Source organism: Leishmania major, chromosome 26 (assembly GCF_000002725.2).
Source record: "Leishmania major strain Friedlin complete genome, chromosome 26".
NCBI classification, from domain to species: Eukaryota; Euglenozoa; class Kinetoplastea; order Trypanosomatida; family Trypanosomatidae; genus Leishmania; species Leishmania major.
The window spans coordinates 873,196-894,252 of NC_007267.2; the positions used below are offsets into that span (position 1 = coordinate 873,196).

The following is a 21,057-nucleotide window of genomic DNA, read 5'->3' on the forward strand; positions in this document are numbered from 1 at the left end:
ATATTGTTCTTTTTCCCTCATCCCTACTCTCCTATGCACTGCCTCACTTGGCTTGTCTCACCATCCCTCTTTCGACAGGCTGCGCCGATTATGCGTGCGGGTTTTGTGCGCCAATGCGTGTATCGGGGGGTGAGTGACTCTTTACTTTGTTGTTGCGGTTGCCTCCGACCTACCCTCCTTCCTTTCTCCATGTGCTCGCGTGCTGTGCGGCTTTCCATACACGCCTCTTCCCCACACTTCTTTCTTCGCTTCTACAGTTCACTGGCGCGACTCCACGCACATACACGCACACACATGGTAGAAGGGTTCATGTGCACACTGACATGCCCACATTCCCATGTATCTTATCGTCGTGTCTTTCCCCCTTCTCTTTCTCCCTCTTTGGTTTCCGCTGTTGGCTCAAGCCGGCATGTGCGTCTCACGATATACACGGAGGGACGCCCGGTGTGCAGCGCACAGGCATACGCGTAACTATGCCTTGCTCCTTTTTATGTCTGGCGCTCTCTTCCTTCCGCGCTCCCTTTCCTTCGCTAGATGACCATGGTCTCTCCATCTCTGTCTGTGTCTGTGCGGGTGTGGTGCACCCGTCTGTATATGCGTATGCATCCAAGGCGACTTGTCTTACGCACCACCGCATCTCCCTCCCGTTACTTCTCCCCTTCCCAGGATTGTTGCCGTCTTTCTATACACTTCAGACACGATTGCCTTCCACGGGCGCACACACACAGTCCAGCAAGGGCTGCCGCCTCCCGCCCACCCCCTGTCTCGTATCCCTTTTCCTTCCTGGCTTGTTTCTCCAGCTTTCCATCGTTTCCCCCCTCCCCTCCCCTCGTGTGCTGGCGGTTCTCGGCTCGAGGTATGGAGAAAACGGTTTGGCTCTCCCGCTGTTGTTGTCGTTGTGTCTCGTAGTGGCCCATCGCGATTCTCATTTCAAACCGTAAAATCGATTGTTATGCCTCACTCACTTCATCTCTCCCTCTGCACGCGCGTGTGTGCCCGCGACAGTGTTGTTGAAGCCGCGTCGCATTCTCCTTTCGCCATCCGTCTTGATGGACACCTCCTCTTTCATTGATCCGTGCGTCTCCCCCGTCGCTGCTGCCAGCCCGGCTCTCCCGCCCGCCTTTTCTCTCTCTGGTCTTGGGTCACGCTTTATTTTATGCCGATGCTGTTGCAGCCCAAAGTCCTCGTCGTCATGGCGGCGTATGAGTCTGCTGGACATGAAGGCGGCGGGGCGGGGGCGAGCGCGGGGAAGCTTGATGGCAGGCGATGCCGTAGGTGAGGCGCAGTCTGCATATCGTTCTGCAATCTTTATCACGCTTCCGCCCCCTCCCACTCATCCTTTCCCTCTTGCACGTGCATGGGTCATCCATGGATTGCGTTGCTTCGCCTTTCTCGGATAAGCTACAAAGGAGAAGTGATTCCCATTCCTATACACAGCCCTTCCTCTCTCATTATTATAATCGCGTGTTCTCTCCCCGCTTCACTGTGTAAGCACACAAGCACACACACGTCTGTGTCTGGGTGTGTATGCCCCGCCCCGTCCCTCCTCCACCCTCTTGCTTTCTCGTTGGGGTCAGCATCACTTCCTCGTGCTGCCTCTGGTCGATAGAGAGGGTGAGAGAGGTTGTCTTGAGGGGAGAGGCCGAGGACTGTGCGCGTGTGCATTGATGATCTCGCTGATTGCTGGCGGATGCGCCCCATTTACGCACATCTGTAAACGTGCCAGTGTTCTGTGTTTTCCTACCAGGTATTGAGGGGGGGGTGGGTGTCTGTGTGTGTGTGTGGGGGGGGGGCTCTCCTCTTTCCTTCCTTCGCGTATGTCTTGATACGTTTGCGGAGGCCGTGGACCTCGCCTTCCCTCCTTCCCCCTCCCCCACCGACGCGTTTCTCTTCCCTCCTCCAGTTCCGCCGTTGCTGCGAACTAGATTTGCAGGTAAGGCCCCATCGTTTTTTTTTTTTGGTCTGTCCCCTGTACGATTCTCTTCCTGTGTACATGTGCATGTGATGTACTATGCTTGATGGCCGGTGCTGCTGTCGTGGAGGAGAGGGAGGTGAGAAAGGGTATATGTAACTGTGGCGAAGCGCGCTGATGTCCCGCCCTGCCTCCCTCCCTCCACTCGCACCCTTGTGTGTATCTGGTGTCAGTTGGATGCGCGATTTCAGCCCCCCAACTCTCTCGCCCTTTGTTGATGTGCCTCTGTGCGTTGATCTGTCTCGAAAGGTGTGCGCACTCAGCGGCAACGAAATCGGTGAACATACTCACATGCTATCACATGCAGCCACACACACACACACACATGGAAAGCAGTGTGCGAGAGCCTGCACGCACTCTGACAGCGTCGCTGTCGGTGGCTGGATCACCTGTCGCATCTCGCATGCCCCTCTCCATTTTCTCCCATCTGTCCCCCCCCCCTGTTGGCAGTGTGCGGTGGCTGTTGAGAAGCGAGGGGGGAGTGGGACTGGAGAAGAAAGGATGAGAAAGGCCGAAATGCGGCAGAGGGGAGGGGGTGGTGGAGGGTAGGGCAGAGCGAGAGCCCACTGAGGCAAGCGCGGGCGCTCCTCACCCTCGCCACACCTCGTCCGAGTCCGTCGCTTTGCCCCCTCCCCCACTCCATCCTGCCCTTACTTTGCAGCTCCTCGCCTCCTGCGTTGGGGCAAGGGTGTCACCAGCATGCGGTGCAGGATACCACCTTGGCAGGTGTGTCGCTGCAGCTGCCTCCTTCCCTACCCCACCCCCTCTTCGTCTTCGCAGGAGCAGGGTGCGTGTGCGTGCGTGCCAGCTGTTCAGTACTTTGGCTGTGTTTGAGCTTCTTCCTCACTCGCACTTCTGCTCTCTCAACTCTCTCCTCCCGCGCCTTGCATTCTATCGCGTTGGTCCAACTCTCCCACGCTGCGGCACGCACTACACATCCAACAGCCGGGTCGACGACACGGGCTCTTTCGTTACTACGAGAAAAAAGAAGGCGACAGGCATCGGCGTAACTCCAAGCACCGCTCTCCACGAGCAGCAGCAGCAGCAGCAGCACACCGCCCATATACACACCTCTGCTCCGCGCAGCCGCACAGCATACCTCGTAATTCGTCTTGAGGACCCGACAGAGGTGAAGGGCGTACGCGCTGCTGCTTGCCGTCAGCCACTCCCCGCCATAACCGATGGAGGAAGAGGCGTAGTAGTTTGAATCACTCGTCTACTTCGCTCTTTTATCTCTCTCGCTTTAGCCCGACCCTCCCCTCCCCTCCCCCTTCCTGTGGCGTAGGACGTGTTCCACGGATTTCTCTGATCCACCAATCACGACTGCGGATACTTTCTGTTTTCACACATAGATGTGCAAATACCTACCGGCGCGCACGCACGATCACATTTCCCACCGCTGTCGCTACGTGCGTCTCTTGTATCGCAGCATCAGTGAGCCTTCTCGTCGCCAATCATGCAACCGCCGCCGTTGTCGTCACTGCAGCGGGGCGACAGTCCACAGAAAATTGTGTGCGCACAGCGTGCTCATGATGCCATTTCAGCTCTGGCTTCGGGTCATCGAAGCGCGTCATCGCTGCCGGTAGCGCGAGCTACGGAGGCAGCCGAAAAAGCTAGGCCGTCGACATCGCGGGTGCTAGCAGGGCCTTCTCGACTTCTAGGGCAGCAGCAACAGGCACCGGCAACCTGCCAGCGCCTTCAGCGACGAGGTGACGTGGACACGTTACCTGCGATTGGCCACCTTCAGGCTGCGCGCCGTGTGACCAACACGGACTGGTTTCATCCCTTACGTGCCTTGGAGCGGCAACGGCAGACGGCGGCAGAGGCATACATCCCCTATACCATCGCTGCGGCAGAGGCCGAGGATGCCCAGCGAGCTAGACTTGCGCTCGCACCAATGCCACTGGACTGGGGTTGCTGTGAAGCGAAATACGCAGACGATCTCAGCGTTCAGCGGCCTTCCTCTGCCAAGGCGCACCGAGATGTCGACGCGGTGATACCCGCGCAGACGCGTCTCTCGAATGTTGGCCTCCTTCGCCGGTTGTCCTTCGTCGCCACAGAACCATCGCCGCGAAGGCTCCTCACTCGTGAGCCTCCATCGAGATCCTGTCGGGGTGGCGGTTCTTGTTTCTCAGCTGCACACCCCACCACCTCGCGTTGTGGCGCTAGCGTGCACACGGGGACCAAGGATGAAATGGCTGATACGCTGACTGAAAAGGTCGATGCGGTAACTCCAACGCGGGAAAGCCTGGCAGACATGCCGGCCTTACCGGCACTGGAGAGCGCTGCGGACTTGGATGCGCACCTACGCTGCATCTCTCGGCAGTACGCGCGACTCGACCGTTTGCTCAGAGGCTACAGCACCCCAGACGACCACGACGTCGTTGCTTTCCGCGTGGTGCCTACCGAGACACCGGCGCCGCTGCCACAAGAGCCGGCGCCGCCTTGCCTCTACCCACAACCGCCCCCCTTCACCAGTGTCGTGAGGCTCGTCGTACAGCCGTCCATTCAGCTTTCGCTGCATTCCTCTCTCTCCCTTGGGGCCCCATTCAGCTCCTTTTATATCACGCCCGCAGTGCAGCTCACACGCCTTTCGGCCACGCAGGTGCAAGGACTGCCCTCCTTCGCTTCGCTGACTGCCGCCACGTCTGGTGCAGTCAGCACACCCCTGACCAGTGCAAACACCGCCCTTCGCCACTTCCGCGCCGGAAAACGACTACCGCAGCACCCCCGCCACTGGCACAGCGTAAGCTATCAAGACCTCTCCAACCGCCACTCTGAACACCACCCCACCTCCGCCAGAACACCTCCATACACCGGCGCACATGACGCACGCTTTCGGCGTCACTCTGCGTGCCTCATGGAGGGGCCCTTTCACAACCTCCTCTACCATGAGCAGCACCAGCGCTCACAAATCGACGCAGATGCCCACCGCGCCCTCAGCACCGTACGCACCTTGCACACCCAGTACTGCCAGTACTTGGAAGTGACCCGTAGTCAGCAAAAGACCTGCGAAACAGCCCCCGAAATACACGAGATCTCGCGCCTCGTTCCTCGTTATTCATCCAAAAAAATAGAAAACAGGCAAACAGGCAACCATCATCACCGTCAGCTGCTAAACTTCTCCCACCCAAACTTCACCAAAAAACCCGCCAGTGCCACCCACGCTGGTGCTCCGCAGGAGGCGTACGAGGACGTGGAGGAGGCTTGCCGCGCTGGTGCTCCGCAGGAGGCGTACGAGGACGTGGAGGAGGTTGGCCACGCTGGTGCTCCGCAGGAGGCGTACGAGGACGTGGAGGAGGCTGGCCACGCTGGTGCTCCGCAGGAGGCGTACGAGGACGTGGAGGAGGCTTGCCGCGCTGGTGCTCCGCAGGAGGCGTACGAGGACGTGGAGGAGGCTTGCCGCGCTGGTGCTCCGCAGGAGGCGTACGAGGACGTGGAGGAGGCTTGCCGCGCTGGTGCTCCGCAGGAGGCGTACGAGGACGTGGAGGAGGCTGGCCACGCTGGTGCTCCGCAGGAGGCGTACGAGGACGTGGAGGAGGCTTGCCGCGCTGGTGCTCCGCAGGAGGCGTACGAGGACGTGGAGGAGGCTTGCCGCGCTGGTGCTCCGCAGGAGGCGTACGAGGACGTGGAGGAGGCTGGCCACGCTGGTGCTCCGCAGGAGGCGTACGAGGACGTGGAGGAGGCTGGCCACGCTGGTGCTCCGCAGGAGGCGTACGAGGACGTGGAGGAGGTTGGCCACGCTGGTGCTCCGCAGGAGGCGTACGAGGACGTGGAGGAGGCTGGCCGCGCTGGTGCTCCGCAGGAGGCGTACGAGGACGTGGAGGAGGCTTGCCGCGCTGGTGCTCCGCAGGAGGCGTACGAGGACGTGGAGGAGGCTTGCCGCGCTGGTGCTCCGCAGGAGGCGTACGAGGACGTGGAGGAGGCTTGCCGCGCTGGTGCTCCGCAGGAGGCGTACGAGGACGTGGAGGAGGCTTGCCGCGCTGGTGCTCCGCAGGAGGCGTACGAGGACGTGGAGGAGGCTTGCCGCGCTCGTGCTCCGCAGGAGGCGTACGAGGACGTGGAGGAGGCTGGCCACGCTGGTGCTCCGCAGGAGGCGTACGAGGACGTGGAGGAGGTTGGCCGCGCTGGTGCTCCGCAGGAGGCGTACGAGGACGTGGAGGAGGCTTGCCGCGCTGGTGCTCCGCAGGAGGCGTACGAAGACGTGGAGGAGGCTTGCCACGCTGGTGCTCCGCAGGAGGCGTACGAGGACGTGGAGGAGGCTGGCCACGCTGGTGCTCCGCAGGAGGCGTACGAGGACGTGGAGGAGGCTTGCCGCGCTGGTGCTCCGCAGGAGGCGTACGAGGACGTGGAGGAGGCTTGCCGCGCTGGTGCTCCGCAGGAGGCGTACGAGGACGTGGAGGAGGCTTGCCGCGCTGGTGCTCCGCAGGAGGCGTACGAGGACGTGGAGGAGGCTTGCCGCGCTGGTGCTCCGCAGGAGGCGTACGAGGACGTGGAGGAGGCTTGCCGCGCTCGTGCTCCGCAGGAGGCGTACGAGGACGTGGAGGAGGTTGGCCACGCTGGTGCTCCGCAGGAGGCGTACGAGGACGTGGAGGAGGCTTGCCGCGCTGGTGCTCCGCAGGAGGCGTACGAGGACGTGGAGGAGGCTGGCCGCGCTGGTGCTCCGCAGGAGGCGTACGAGGACGTGGAGGAGGCTGGCCACGCTGGTGCTCCGCAGGAGGCGTACGAGGACGTGGAGGAGGTTGGCCACGCTGGTGCTCCGCAGGAGGCGTACGAGGACGTGGAGGAGGCTTGCCGCGCTGGTGCTCCGCAGGAGGCGTACGAGGACGTGGAGGAGGTTGGCCACGCTGGTGCTCCGCAGGAGGCGTACGAGGACGTGGAGGAGGCTTGCCGCGCTGGTGCTCCGCAGGAGGCGTACGAGGACGTGGAGGAGGTTGGCCGCGCTGGTGCTCCGCAGGAGGCGTACGAGGACGTGGAGGAGGCTTGCCGCGCTGGTGCTCCGCAGGAGGCGTACGAGGACGTGGAGGAGGCTGGCCGCGCTGGTGCTCTGCAGGAGGCGTACGAGGACGTGGAGGAGGCTTGCCGCGCTGGTGCTCCGCAGGAGGCGTACGAGGACGTGGAGGAGGCTTGCCGCGCTGGTGCTCCGCAGGAGGCGTACGAGGACGTGGAGGAGGCTTGCCGCGCTGGTGCTCCGCAGGAGGCGTACGAGGACGTGGAGGAGGCTGGCCACGCTGGTGCTCCGCAGGAGGCGTACGAGGACGTGGAGGAGGCTTGCCGCGCTCGTGCTCCGCAGGAGGCGTACGAGGACGTGGAGGAGGTTGGCCACGCTGGTGCTCCGCAGGAGGCGTACGAGGACGTGGAGGAGGCTTGCCGCGCTCGTGCTCCGCAGGAGGCGTACGAGGACGTGGAGGAGGTTGGCCACGCTGGTGCTCCGCAGGAGGCGTACGAGGACGTGGAGGAGGTTGGCCGCGCTGGTGCTCCGCAGGAGGCGTACGAGGACGTGGAGGAGGCTTGCCGCGCTCGTGCTCCGCAGGAGGCGTACGAGGACGTGGAGGAGGCTTGCCGCGCTGGTGCTCCGCAGGAGGCGTACGAGGACGTGGAGGAGGTTGGCCACGCTGGTGCTCCGCAGGAGGCGTACGAGGACGTGGAGGAGGCTTGCCGCGCTGGTGCTCCGCAGGAGGCGTACGAGGACGTGGAGGAGGCTGGCCACGCTGGTGCTCCGCAGGAGGCGTACGAGGACGTGGAGGAGGCTTGCCGCGCTGGTGCTCCGCAGGAGGCGTACGAGGACGTGGAGGAGGTTGGCCACGCTGGTGCTCCGCAGGAGGCGTACGAGGACGTGGAGGAGGTTGGCCGCGCTGGTGCTCCGCAGGAGGCGTACGAGGACGTGGAGGAGGCTTGCCGCGCTGGTGCTCCGCAGGAGGCGTACGAGGACGTGGAGGAGGCTTGCCGCGCTGGTGCTCCGCAGGAGGCGTACGAGGACGTGGAGGAGGTTGGCCGCGCTGGTGCTCCGCAGGAGGCGTACGAGGACGTGGAGGAGGCTTGCCGCGCTGGTGCTCCGCAGGAGGCGTACGAGGACGTGGAGGAGGTTGGCCACGCTGGTGCTCCGCAGGAGGCGTACGAGGACGTGGAGGAGGCTTGCCGCGCTGGTGCTCTGCAGGAGGCGTACGAGGACGTGGAGGAGGCTGGCCACGCTGGTGCTCCGCAGGAGGCGTACGAGGACGTGGAGGAGGCTGGCCACGCTGGTGCTCCGCAGGAGGCGTACGAGGACGTGGAGGAGGCTGGCCACGCTGGTGCTCCGCAGGAGGCGTACGAGGACGTGGAGGAGGTTGGCCACGCTGGTGCTCCGCAGGAGGCGTACGAGGACGTGGAGGAGGCTTGCCGCGCTGGTGCTCCGCAGGAGGCGTACGAGGACGTGGAGGAGGTTGGCCACGCTGGTGCTCCGCAGGAGGCGTACGAGGACGTGGAGGAGGTTGGCCACGCTGGTGCTCCGCAGGAGGCGTACGAGGACGTGGAGGAGGCTGGCCGCGCTGGTGCTCCGCAGGAGGCGTACGAGGACGTGGAGGAGGCTTGCCGCGCTGGTGCTCCGCAGGAGGCGTACGAGGACGTGGAGGAGGCTTGCCGCGCTGGTGCTCCGCAGGAGGCGTACGAGGACGTGGAGGAGGCTGGCCACGCTGGTGCTCCGCAGGAGGCGTACGAGGACGTGGAGGAGGCTTGCCGCGCTGGTGCTCCGCAGGAGGCGTACGAGGACGTGGAGGAGGCTTGCCGCGCTGGTGCTCCGCAGGAGGCGTACGAGGACGTGGAGGAGGCTGGCCGCGCTGGTGCTCCGCAGGAGGCGTACGAGGACGTGGAGGAGGCTGGCCACGCTGGTGCTCCGCAGGAGGCGTACGAGGACGTGGAGGAGGTTGGCCACGCTGGTGCTCCGCAGGAGGCGTACGAGGACGTGGAGGAGGCTTGCCGCGCTGGTGCTCCGCAGGAGGCGTACGAGGACGTGGAGGAGGCTGGCCACGCTGGTGCTCCGCAGGAGGCGTACGAGGACGTGGAGGAGGCTGGCCGCGCTGGTGCTCTGCAGGAGGCGTACGAGGACGTGGAGGAGGCTTGCCGCGCTGGTGCTCCGCAGGAGGCGTACGAGGACGTGGAGGAGGTTGGCCACGCTGGTGCTCCGCAGGAGGCGTACGAGGACGTGGAGGAGGCTTGCCGCGCTGGTGCTCCGCAGGAGGCGTACGAAGACGTGGAGGAGGCTTGCCGCGCTGGTGCTCCGCAGGAGGCGTACGAGGACGTGGAGGAGGCTTGCCGCGCTGGTGCTCCGCAGGAGGCGTACGAGGACGTGGAGGAGGCTGGCCACGCTGGTGCTCCGCAGGAGGCGTACGAGGACGTGGAGGAGGCTGGCCACGCTGGTGCTCCGCAGGAGGCGTACGAGGACGTGGAGGAGGCTTGCCGCGCTGGTGCTCCGCAGGAGGCGTACGAGGACGTGGAGGAGGCTGGCCGCGCTGGTGCTCCGCAGGAGGCGTACGAGGACGTGGAGGAGGTTGGCCACGCTGGTGCTCCGCAGGAGGCGTACGAGGACGTGGAGGAGGTTGGCCACGCTGGTGCTCCGCAGGAGGCGTACGAGGACGTGGAGGAGGCTTGCCGCGCTGGTGCTCCGCAGGAGGCGTACGAGGACGTGGAGGAGGTTGGCCACGCTGGTGCTCCGCAGGAGGCGTACGAGGACGTGGAGGAGGCTTGCCGCGCTGGTGCTCCGCAGGAGGCGTACGAGGACGTGGAGGAGGTTGGCCACGCTGGTGCTCCGCAGGAGGCGTACGAGGACGTGGAGGAGGCTGGCCACGCTGGTGCTCCGCAGGAGGCGTACGAGGACGTGGAGGAGGCTGGCCACGCTGGTGCTCCGCAGGAGGCGTACGAGGACGTGGAGGAGGCTGGCCGCGCTGGTGCTCCGCAGGAGGCGTACGAGGACGTGGAGGAGGCTGGCCACGCTGGTGCTCCGCAGGAGGCGTACGAGGACGTGGAGGAGGCTGGCCGCGCTGGTGCTCCGCAGGAGGCGTACGAGGACGTGGAGGAGGTTGGCCGCGCTGGTGCTCCGCAGGAGGCGTACGAGGACGTGGAGGAGGCTTGCCGCGCTGGTGCTCCGCAGGAGGCGTACGAGGACGTGGAGGAGGCTGGCCACGCTGGTGCTCCGCAGGAGGCGTACGAGGACGTGGAGGAGGCTGGCCACGCTGGTGCTCCGCAGGAGGCGTACGAGGACGTGGAGGAGGCTTGCCGCGCTGGTGCTCCGCAGGAGGCGTACGAGGACGTGGAGGAGGCTGGCCACGCTGGTGCTCCGCAGGAGGCGTACGAGGACGTGGAGGAGGCTGGCTGCGCTGGTGCTCCGCAGGAGGCGTACGAGGACGTGGAGGAGGCTGGCCACGCTGGTGCTCCGCAGGAGGCGTACGAGGACGTGGAGGAGGTTGGCCGCGCTGGTGCTCCGCAGGAGGCGTACGAGGGTGTGGAGGAGAGCACCGACGCTGCTGAGCCGCTGTGGGGCTACGAAAGCTGTGATGGTGTTAGCGGTGTGTTGGTTTGGGAGCCTGGTATGCAGAGGTGGGATGATTTTGGTGTTGTAGGAATGCCTGAATTCGGTGGTGATGTGGAGAGCGGAAGGAGTGCGATCGACTGTGTCCGGAAAGATGGCTACCGATGCGGGGCACCGGAAGTTGTTTATGATGAGAGCGGCAATGTTGTAGACGTGTGTGTTTGGTTTCCGGATTTAACGCTTGATGCTGGAGCGGAGGAGAGTGGGGTAGGGGAGGTTTTCACGGAGACTTGCGGATTGTGGCGTTCAGTGGTTACGTCTAGTAAGCAGTTGTTGAGGGGCCCGAGATGGCGTCAGCACTTGGTGTCGTGTGCTCCACGGATACGGGAGTTGGTGATTGCGGATGTGAGTGCTATGCTGGACTGTTCCGCGGCATGTGTTCGCAATGTGCGGCTTTACGCCGCTAGTGCTGCTGCAGCTAGTGGTGAGATTGCCGCAGTTGGCAGAATGGAGGATGACATACTGTGCATTGAACTAGGCATTATTCAAGAGGCTACGGTGGCACTGCACCCGCTAGGCGGGGTGCAGTTCCTGCTCGATAGCTGCAGTTTTCCTTATCTTCAACAATGGCGGCGTAGTCGCGACCAGTTGGAGTGTAAGCGTGAGGGCGTGGCGCACGGATCACTTTCTCCGCTCTCGAAAGTGGCGGCGCTATTCACCAACATGGAAGGCGACGAGAGGAGTGGCAGGGCGCAGGGGGTGGAGCTGCAGTTGTGGGCGTACTCCACTAAGGGCGCGGCGGCAAGATTCAGGGGGCGTTCTGTTGTGAAACGACTCCCATTGCCATCAGCGCGGGTGGTCTACCAGCCGGAGCGGCGAAACTGTAGCGAGGGCAGTCTTGGCTCACTCTCCTATTTGGAGCAAGAGACGGTTCTGTCTGATCCCACAGACGGTGCCTCATCAGGCAGGTTGGTGGAATCGGCCCTGCGGGGGAAGGTCCACACATGCAAACTTCCTGCATCCGCGCATGCTGCACGAGGACCACTGCCGACACTGCCGGTGCCATCGATGCCTTTGCAGATGGCGACACCGTCTGGTATTGAGGAAATCATAAAGCAGGAGAAGGAGAAGGCCCGCAACTTGATAGCCACCCGTCCCGTTGCTACCCCGCTCACAGTGCCTGCAGAGACACTCGCGATGACGTCGCAGCCCACTGAGATGGCGGGCTTGCCGAAGGAGGCAGTGCAGAAGGCAAACCCAAGGGGCTTTTTTTCTTCTGGGAAGCGTACACACATGTGAAGCTTGTCTACCTGCCCCTTCTCGGTTTTTCTTGTTTGCACGTCTGCATCGTCATGTTTCATCGGACGGCGTGCAGAGGCGCTGAAAGAGGCAGGGGTGAAGAGAGCATAGCGTTGCACTGCTGCTGAAACACTGCCGGACAAGTGATTGCTGTGCGTAGCTGGTGATAGGGCGCGTTGTGTGGATAATGTGTGTGTGTGTGTTGACCCTACTCGCCAGTCTCTTCTCTCCTCCCCATTCCGTGAGCTCCCACCTTTCTTGTTCCACATCCCCTCGTGGCCCAGCGGCGATCGCTCTTGCGTTTCTTAGCGGTGTTTTGACATGCACCGACTCTCTCTTTCCTCTCTATCCGTGTGTGGATGTGGTGGCTCGCTACCTTTCGTGTATATATATGTATATATTGTCGTCAACGCATGAAATAAAGGAGGGGCGTGCGCGCACCTGCACCTCTGCACGGGTGTGGGTAAGGGCGCTTGCCTCGCCCACACCGACTATCACCACCTTACCCCTTCTCTCCTTCCTTTTCTGTGTTTTTGGTTTTGTTGCTTATCCCTTCTATATGTTGGTGTCTGTGTGTCCTCCTCCTTCTTGTGCGCACCACTATGGCTGACACACACATACACACACACACACACACACACACAACCCACCCCTCCTCCATGCCAACGTGGATGGCATTGTGTGTGTGTGTGTTTTGTGTGAGTGGTTTAATGTATCGTCCATGTACAGCTGAGCCCCCCCTCACCGTCTCTTTCTCTTGAGAGATACACGCATATGTGCATCCACAGGTATAGAAGAGAGCCCAAGAGACACAGGAGAGGGACTAGAGGCAAGATGGCCCTCTCCTTCTCTCCTCCGCGTATGTCTGTATATGTCTGTGCGCGCTTGTGTGTCTTTCTGTGTCGATCTCTGTCGACACACCCCACCTGTACCGATGTTTCTATATGCGTATTGGTTTGATGGTGTTGGTGCGTTCGACGGTGGTGAGGTATTGGACGCTCTCCTATCTCTCTTCCGCACGCCGTGCAACGTTGATGATCATCTCTCCAAACATACAAGTCATGCACGCACACACTGAAGGGCTAAAGTCTCTCTCCCTAGTGGAGAAGGCATGCGGCCGTGTGGAAGCTGCCTTATTCGATCGGGCAGTGCCTCAATCCTTTGCCTACACGTGTCTGGGTGAGCAAGAGAGAGAGAGAGAGAGAGAGAGAGAGAGAGAGAGAGTGCGACCGTGGCATCAGCAGCTGGTTTTTGCACACGTACTCGATAGCTGTTCAGTGGGGCGGTAATTTCCTCTTCTCTCCCGCTCTCTCTCTCTCGCTCTGACACCCTGTATGATGTGTGCGCACGCACACATACATCGCCACTCTCCCCCCTCGCCCACTCACCTCGCCTTGAATGCTTTTTTATTCTGTCCCGGTTTATGACTTGCCCTTCGCCTTGTGTCGTGTGCACTGTGTTCGCCGCAGCGGTTAGAGAGAGAAGGGAAAAGAAGAGGCGCATCCTCTCGTGTGCGTTGCGCGCATGTGCGCGTGTGTGTCCACGAGTCCGTCTATCTTTGTCTTCTCTTTCAGTGGCGCCCTACTCTCTCTCTCTCTCTCTTGATTTCGTGTGGCAGCCCTCTTCAAGGCCGAACGTCCGCACACACAGAGGCACGCCGGGTGCTGTGCAGCTGCACCGAAGCTCACCTCGTTTCGTTGCGTTGCGTTGCGGTGTACGCCTCACTCTTCTCCCTCCCTCCTGTGCCTCCTCTGGCCCGCTGCTTCTTGCCAAACGCCTCGTTGCCGTCCACTGCTGCCTGCTGCTGCTCCTCGTAGAGACGCACTCCAGTCCGGCCAAAGCAGCAGAGGGGATCTATGCGGTGACGGGAGCGGTGAGTGGACACAGACACAGACAGACACACACACATACATAGACACGGAAGCATCGTCAGGCGTGCTGTGTGCGTCATGCGGTCTCGTCGACAGGCCGTCTCGGACACGGTCGGCACGCTCAGCATGGATCCATGGAATGATGATCGAGTGCGTGACTTTGTTGCCATCAACACAATTCAGCGGCTGCGCGCGTACCACTTGCCGACCAGCGCGCCGATGCCCGTGATCGATGAAGTGAACACGGCGCGTGCGCTGAACCTCATACTGCTGCCGAGGGCCGATCCCGACTACCGACCCTGTCTCGGCGAGCAGCCTCCGTCGCGCACACAGCTGCGTGCACGGCGGCGCGCAACGGCGAGACAGGAGAGGCGAGAGCGTCGCCAAAGGCAGCAGGAAGGTGCAGGTCGGGGCGGGCAAGGCGGCTGCTCGCCAGAGTCCCCTTCGACCACCGCGTCGACCTCCTCCAGCTCCGACGATGGCAGCAACGTCGACGACGATACAGCCATAGAGCACGGCGCCACCTTATCAATGACGAACTCCTCATTTTCTACGGACATTGCCACTCCCACTAAGCCCGCAAGGCCGCGCTCCCCGGTTGCTTCCGGTGCCGCCCCATCCAGGCAGTGCGCCATCGACCGCGCGCGCTCCCTTTTCTTCGGCGCGTTGTCTTTCACCTCCTCGACATCGCCGCGACGGCTGGTGAACTCACCCCATGCTCCGCTGACGCCGTCGATAGCGTCCACGACAACGATCGCAGGCCGGTCGTCTATGCATGTCCCCCGCTCTCCCAAAGAAGCGTTTCTCAGCACGACAGCCAGTCCTCTTTCGTCAGACGCGAGGGCGGGCCAGCGCCGAGCTGGAAGGGAAGTAGCTGCTGCGGCTACGGAAGAGGGCTTGGTGACGGCCATGCCCACTGCCCCTCCTGCACTGTCGGCTACCAGGTCACTTGGCATGGAACTGGACGCGTACATCGAGGCCAACAGCACTCCACTGCGTCCGCCGCCGCCGATGCGGTATGTCGGTGTTTCTGCTGAAGCGCAGACACCCGTCTCTGCGGAGGCAAATGCAAGCGAGTCGGACGTGTCGGCGAACAGCTCCGCCGTGGTTGGGTCCCATGACGCATCTAAGTCGGAAGCCGATGCGCTGTGCGAGAGCACTCCTACTAAGACGACGCCGGCTGCTGCTCGACCACCTTCTCCGAGACTGGTGAGAGCCGAAGGGGGCAGGACGACAACTCCGCCCCCTAGTCATGGCGGCGGCGGCCGCCGCAGCAGCTCCACAGATATTATGCATACATGCGACGTCTGCGACGCCATCATCCAGTACTATCAATCAATGTTGACGCGAGGTGTTGTGCTCGACCGCTACAACCACAAGGATCTCGCCTTTGTGTGGTGGGTTCTGGGGCGAAACATGGACGTCGCCGCCCTCGAAAATCGCGGCCCGATGCGGCGCGAGGCACTCATGATCACCCTGCGAAACTTCTACTACACGCTGCTGACGGCAGAGGAGGCCAGAGCGAAGGTAGCGGCGGGTGAGGCGGAGAAGAGCCACGCCGAGAAAAAGGAGCTAGCGGGAACCGGTGTCCCCGCTGCATCAGCGGCTCCCGGCGTCCAAATGACTTTGCCACGGTCAGCTGATGCAGCGGCTACTGGAGACCAGCAAGCCGAGGCCGCGGACACGGAGGAGCACTCGAGGTGTACGAGCGGCAAGGCCGCGGAAAGCAGTGACAACACCGCTGATGCACTTGCTGATGCATCTGTGCTTAGGCGATCCCCTCGCGCACGCTCTCGCGGCTCTCACACGGCCAGCGCGAGCGCCGCTTCTGCAGCTTCAGGTCGACAGAGGGACTCCCTAAGAGCAGCACGGACAGCGAGCGGCACCGCGGCGTTGAAGCGGAGTCGGCTTGATACGCCCCTTGTATCCTCCGGCAGTGATGACGAGGAGCGGGACGACGAACATCTTGTCGAAGAGGACGTGGGCGACGGTGCTGATGAGCAGGAACGGTTGTCGGTGACGCCGTCGCGAGGGAGGACCAGCGTCCCATCGCCTCACAAGAAGTTGCCCCACAAAGAGGGCACCACACTGACGGCAAGGCGTCGCGCAGTGGCTGATGGTGCTCTTGGCAGCAGTAGCAGCGCAACAGGAAAAGGTATCGCTGCCGCTCTGCTCGCGGAGGATGAGGAGACGGTGATGGATGTCGTAGCTGAGGGCGTCGACGATGCGCTTGACAAGGAGGCTGATACGCTTCACTCGCAGACGGAGAGCAGCGTCGTGTCACGTGCCGGTAGCGTAGCGCAGAGCAGCACTGGCGAGATTTGCCGCCATCACCGCCGCGCTGCCGAGCGCAGCAAGGCTGTCGAGGAGACGTGGGTCTCTACACGAACCGGAAGGCGTGCTGCGGCCGTCAAGGCAGCCGCGCAGTTGGTGCACCAAGGCGCTGCCGATGCCATGGCGCACCGAAAATCGACTAAAGCGGTCCCCTTCACCAACGCATCGGGGACGTCGAGGACGGCAGCGTCCAAGACGTTGAAGCAAGAGGCTTCCACCACCGCCGCGGCGAAGGACGCAGGTGCAACGGCAGTTGCGGTGATACCGTCGGCGCCCGCCGGCGGCAGTGCCACATCCAAGCTGCAGCCGAAGAGGCGCACCGGTTCGAAGCGGGCACGTAGCCCCAGCCGCGAAACCTCCCCAGGCGAAGGTCATCGAGGCCGCAGCAGCGACAGCGGCGGTGACAGCGACATGGAGCTCACAAAGGCGGAAGCGAAAGGGAGTAACACCGAAGCGCCACGCATGGTGTCACGCGTGAGCGCGAGTAAGAGCAAGAGCCGAGCGGCGGTTTTCACGAAGGCTTCTGCGGTGAAGGCAGAGAGGGTGACGCCGATTGTCCATCCTCTTTCTGGCAAGCCTACCGCCCCTCCCTTCGATGCCCCCACCACCACTATTCCTGGCAGTGTTGCGGCGGCAGCGACTGCCTCAAAGAAAGGCGGTCGCGGTGAGGAGCATCGGGGGCGCCCTCGTGGTAGCTTCAAGATACCGCGCGTCGACTCCTCGGCGAGGGAGGACCAGGGGAACAGCTTGCTTGCGAGTGTCACGCTAAGCAGCCAGCGCAGGCGTGATGGCGGGGCGTGTTCCACCGCCGTCTTCACGGGGACTTCGTTGGAGACAGCTGCTCCTCACCAGCGCTCCGATGCGGTGAGCATGGCTGTGGCCCCTTCATCCTCTTCTGCGCCGTCGAAGGCTAGCGAGGATGCAGTCCCGCTCAAGTTCCCTGTGTACGAGATGCCGCTGCGCCTGACACCGGACCAGCGCGCCGTGCGCTCGCGCATTCAGCAACGCATGGGTGTACCTCTGCCGGCACCGCCACCACGCAGTTCCGCTGGCTCCATTTCCTACGACTCCGGCATCGACGCGCAGTGGGCCACGGTGTACTCATCCTACACCTTCCTCCTCTCCTCCTTTAGAACGGCAACATGGACGCGAATCAGTCAGGGCGGCGGCGGCCACGAGCGGCGGGCGATCACCGCCCCCGTGCTCTGGTACGGGCAGGCCATCTCACCTGTCGTGGCAGGTAGATTGACATCCACCAGCAGTAGTGGTGCCGACCACAGCAGACAAGTAAGGGAAAAAGCATTAGCGGCGATGCTCAGCGAGGACGCTCTGGTTAACGGCGGCGCGCCCTCCGGTGCCGCCGCCATCGCCACAGCAGCTGGCACCCTCACGAGGCAGCGTGGCCGAAAACGCAGGATCGAGGGCGGCGTTGATCCGAGCTTGCGTGGTAACGTTCTCAGGCATGACCAGGTCGCCCTGGAGCGACTGGTGAAAGAGCGAGTAGTGCAGGTGGCAGAGTTGCGGCAGGCTGCCGTGTCTCGTACCGTTGAAAGGGGGCAAGGAAAGTGTCGCGCTTCGGGGTCAGGCACTGCTCAGGTGAAACAAGAACCGCGCAGCGGCAGCGAAGAAGAAGAAAAGCAGGACGATGAGGTGCATGTGCTGAGGGCGAAGCCTGCTGTCGGCTTACCAATGTCGCCCACTGGCGTTTCTCCCGCTGTAGCAGCTACGACACCATTGGACCCGGCGAAGAGGGCAGGCGAAGGCGCAGATGCCACTGCGGAGGAGGCGCTTGCGCCTGAGCAGCGCCGGGACAACTCAGCGCAGCTCCCGCTGTTGCCACAGGCGTCCGCTTTTGGCGACCTGCCGTATGCTCAGCAGTGTCTTCTGGTGTGGTCCGCCGCAGGTTTGCTGGAGCGGCACATACATCGGCTCCAGATGGAAGATGCACGACGCGAGCGCCTCCTGGCGCGGTGCGGCCGCATGGCTACTCGACGGATGGCTGCCCGTGTTGCTGCCGTCATCCAGGGTGGCATTGCAGACGGGAATGCATGCGACAATGCCGAGGATGCCGCCGCGCAACTGGCCGGCGAGCTCCGAGGAGGTGACGAGGACCGCGATAGCGGTGCGAGCAGAGAGGACAGCGATGCGCCCGAGGAGAGAACACGCAGCCGCATTCTTGGGCTGCCGAGCGGGACGTCACGCAAGGCCGATGTCGAGGAGCACATCGACCGCCTTGAGCACTTGAGCGGTCGATCTGCGTCTTTGCGTTCCCCCTCTGCCATCTCGTCGTCCGCTTCCTCGGAGGTGCGCTTCCACAAGTCCATGCGCCCGCTACCGCGCCGCGTCTATGACTACTGGGCTGCCTATCGTCGCGCCGGTGACAGCGGGTGACGGACTCACACGCCGGCACGGCGCGCGCGCATGTGTAGGCATTGGTGTCCCTCCACTCTGCGTCGATATCAGCAGCGGAAGACAACGACGATGACGGAAAAACGTTTGCCACAGGGAGGGGGCGCAAAGAGGGGAAGCGGAGGAAAGAGTTCACCATGTACGACCCAAGATTTTGTACTGTGGGGCTGTCAGAGTTGTAGCTTGAGGACTGTGTATGTGTGTGTCCGTGCGCCGCAGCGTACAAACATCTTCCTTATCACCCCGCACACACATCTTCACGCAGTCGAGCATATGTGCTCTTCTGGTCTGTTGTTTGAACTCTTCCCTCTCACCTCACCCCCCCCTCCCCAAATCCTGCCCTTGCTTGGACCCACTCAGCTGCCCCCTTCTCCCTTCTTTCCTCTCCTTCATGAGGAGACTCACCACCCACTCACAGAAACGCACAATCGTGAAGGAGTACGGCCAGCTCGGCAGCTATCGTGGACCCATCTCGCTTTCCTCGGCCCACACAGATACAGCAACCCTACCCTAACGGCGCACACCCATCCTTCCAGTTCCGAATAGGGCTCCGTCTCGTCTCTCAGGTGGCAGGGCTTCCCCTCGTTCCTCCCTTCCTCCCTTGCGCTCGTCTCTGTCAGTGTGTATACTGCTGCGGTCGCGACATCACGCTGGAATGAATGCTACACTTTCTGACGGGTGTGTACAACAGCCTCTTTAGTACCCCCGAGTACAATGTCCTGATTGTCGGCCGCGAGTGCGCTGGCAAGTCGACGCTGCTGGAGCAACTCAAGTTCCTCTACACCCCAGCCGTACAGCAGCAGCAGCAGGCGTCTTTGTTAGCGGACCGCTCCAGCAGCAGCGCAGGTGAGAAGACGATCACCGCGACAACAAACATAGTGACTGAAGCCCCCACGACGCCACCACAGCAACGACGGCCGCGTGCACATCCGCTGCCGCCCGGCACCCCACTTCCCGCCACAGCAACGCAATTGGCACAGAAGCGTATCCGTCCGACAGTGGGCCTCAACTACGCTGTGGTGCAGCACCGCTTCAGCCCCCCCGTTTCGGCTGTCACGCTGGTGAAAAAGTCGCAGCTGCCGTTGCAGGCCGTCGCCTCCCTGCCGTCGCTGCCGCAGGATCTGCTGTACGAGCAACGCGCACGCCAACAGGAGGTCATGGCCAACGCGCCGAGTGATGCCGTCACACGTGTGGTGCTGCGAGACCTCGGTGGCCAAGCCGCGTTACGCGACCTGTGGGAGAAGTACTACCCACGCAGTCAAGGGATCGTGTACGTTATCGACAGCACGCTGCCTTTTCGCATGCCGTCTGCGTCGCCGTCATCGCCGCCATCCGCCACAGAAAAGCCGCCCCGCGATCACTTTACCAAGCAAGAGTTGACGGAAGCGTACAAGCAGGACCGCGACCTGCTCGCGCGACTCCTGCAGCACCCCCTGCTGCACGGCGTGCCGGTTCTGATCCTCAGCAACAAGACGGACGAGGTTACCCACATACCCCTCACGATCTTGCAAGAGGCGCTGCAGTTGGCGGAGCTGGCAGCCGATCCAACCTTCTACCTGCTGCAGAACAGCAGCGACGGCAACAAAGCAAGCGAGGAGCTTGAGAGTCAACAGAGGCTACATGACAAGGGCAGTGATGGCAGCGGTCCTTCGCAACTTCCTGGTGCCGCTGCATCCCCGATCGGTGCGCCACTCTCACGTCGCTGCACCAGCGCAGAGGAGGTGCAGCTGCGTGTGGGAGGGAGCGGCTTCGGCGAAGTTTCCATGCGAGTGGTAGAGGTGAGTGCGCTCGATGGAGTGGGTGTGGCGGGGGCCATGGACTGGCTGATGGCGCAGCTGCTGCGCCATGCACGAGACGTGGATAGCAGTGCCTGACTGGCTCAGTCATGCCCGTCGCAAAGAGAAGGTGCAGTGTAAATGACGGCGTCGGGGAGATGAATGAAGGCCAGCGGCAGATGCTGTTGCGGCTGTAGTGGCGCGTGTGTGGATGCGTGGCAGTGTCCTCCCTCTCTCCCTTCCGCGCCCCACCCTGCCGCGTCCATTTTCGCCTCTGCAGATGCATGCAGGTCCCGTTTCCTCCGAACTCTCTCACTTGCGCCTTCCTCCCTCTCCTCGTGTTGCCGCGCTGCCCCTCGTTTTGATGAGCACTCGAAAGGGGACATACACCATCATAGACGACAATATTGACAACGGGGAGGGGAGAGAGAGAGAGAGAGAGAGAGGGAAGGAGGCAAATGCAGGCGCCTACTCGTACATGGGCCTGTGCGTGTCTGTGCCGCTCTGGCGTGCCATCAAGGCCGAGTCTTTGTTGGTAGTTGAATGGCGTTAGGGAGGGAAGGGCGGGGGAGAAGGTGTGTGCGTGTGTGCACAGCATCAACTGGGTCCTCTTTTCTTGGTTGTTGTTGATGTTGGTTCATGTGTTACTTGTCCGCCCCTCTCCCTCCCTCCTCCCCCTCCCCTCACTCCCCTGGGCTGACGAGGTCATGTTTATTTTATATGTGTTTTCGAATCTCCGCCGACGTCCCAAACTTTCGCCAGGTGCCCATGGCTGGCAGCAACAGGGAGGAAGCACCTGTCTCCCTCTCTCCATCGTACCCTCTTCTCTGAAAAATGTACTGGAAGGCTGTGAGAGCGAAACACGGAAAGGGGGTGGGTGGGTGGGAGGAGAGG

The 21,057-nt window shown here is 62.5% G+C and overlaps 3 protein-coding genes across 3 annotated transcripts; all 3 read left to right on the forward strand.

Annotated features, from left to right (window-relative positions):
- Window positions 1-3,428: 3,428 nt before the first annotated feature.
- LMJF_26_2170 (hypothetical protein) lies at window positions 3,429-11,774 on the forward strand (the record flags this gene model as incomplete). The annotated part of the gene is made up of 1 exon (XM_001684171.1): window positions 3,429-11,774. The coding sequence occupies one exon, from the start codon at window positions 3,429-3,431 to the stop codon at window positions 11,772-11,774; it is 8,346 nt and encodes a 2,781-aa protein (XP_001684223.1).
- A 1,949-nt stretch (window positions 11,775-13,723) lies between these two features.
- On the forward strand, window positions 13,724-18,370 carry LMJF_26_2180 (conserved hypothetical protein; the record flags this gene model as incomplete). The annotated part of the gene is made up of 1 exon (XM_001684172.1): window positions 13,724-18,370. One exon carries the CDS (start codon window positions 13,724-13,726, stop codon window positions 18,368-18,370), a length of 4,647 nt encoding a protein of 1,548 aa, XP_001684224.1.
- A 677-nt stretch (window positions 18,371-19,047) lies between these two features.
- On the forward strand, window positions 19,048-20,262 carry LMJF_26_2190 (conserved hypothetical protein; the record flags this gene model as incomplete). The annotated part of the gene is made up of 1 exon (XM_001684173.1): window positions 19,048-20,262. One exon carries the CDS (start codon window positions 19,048-19,050, stop codon window positions 20,260-20,262), a length of 1,215 nt encoding a protein of 404 aa, XP_001684225.1.
- Between the last annotated feature and the right edge of the window lie 795 nt (window positions 20,263-21,057).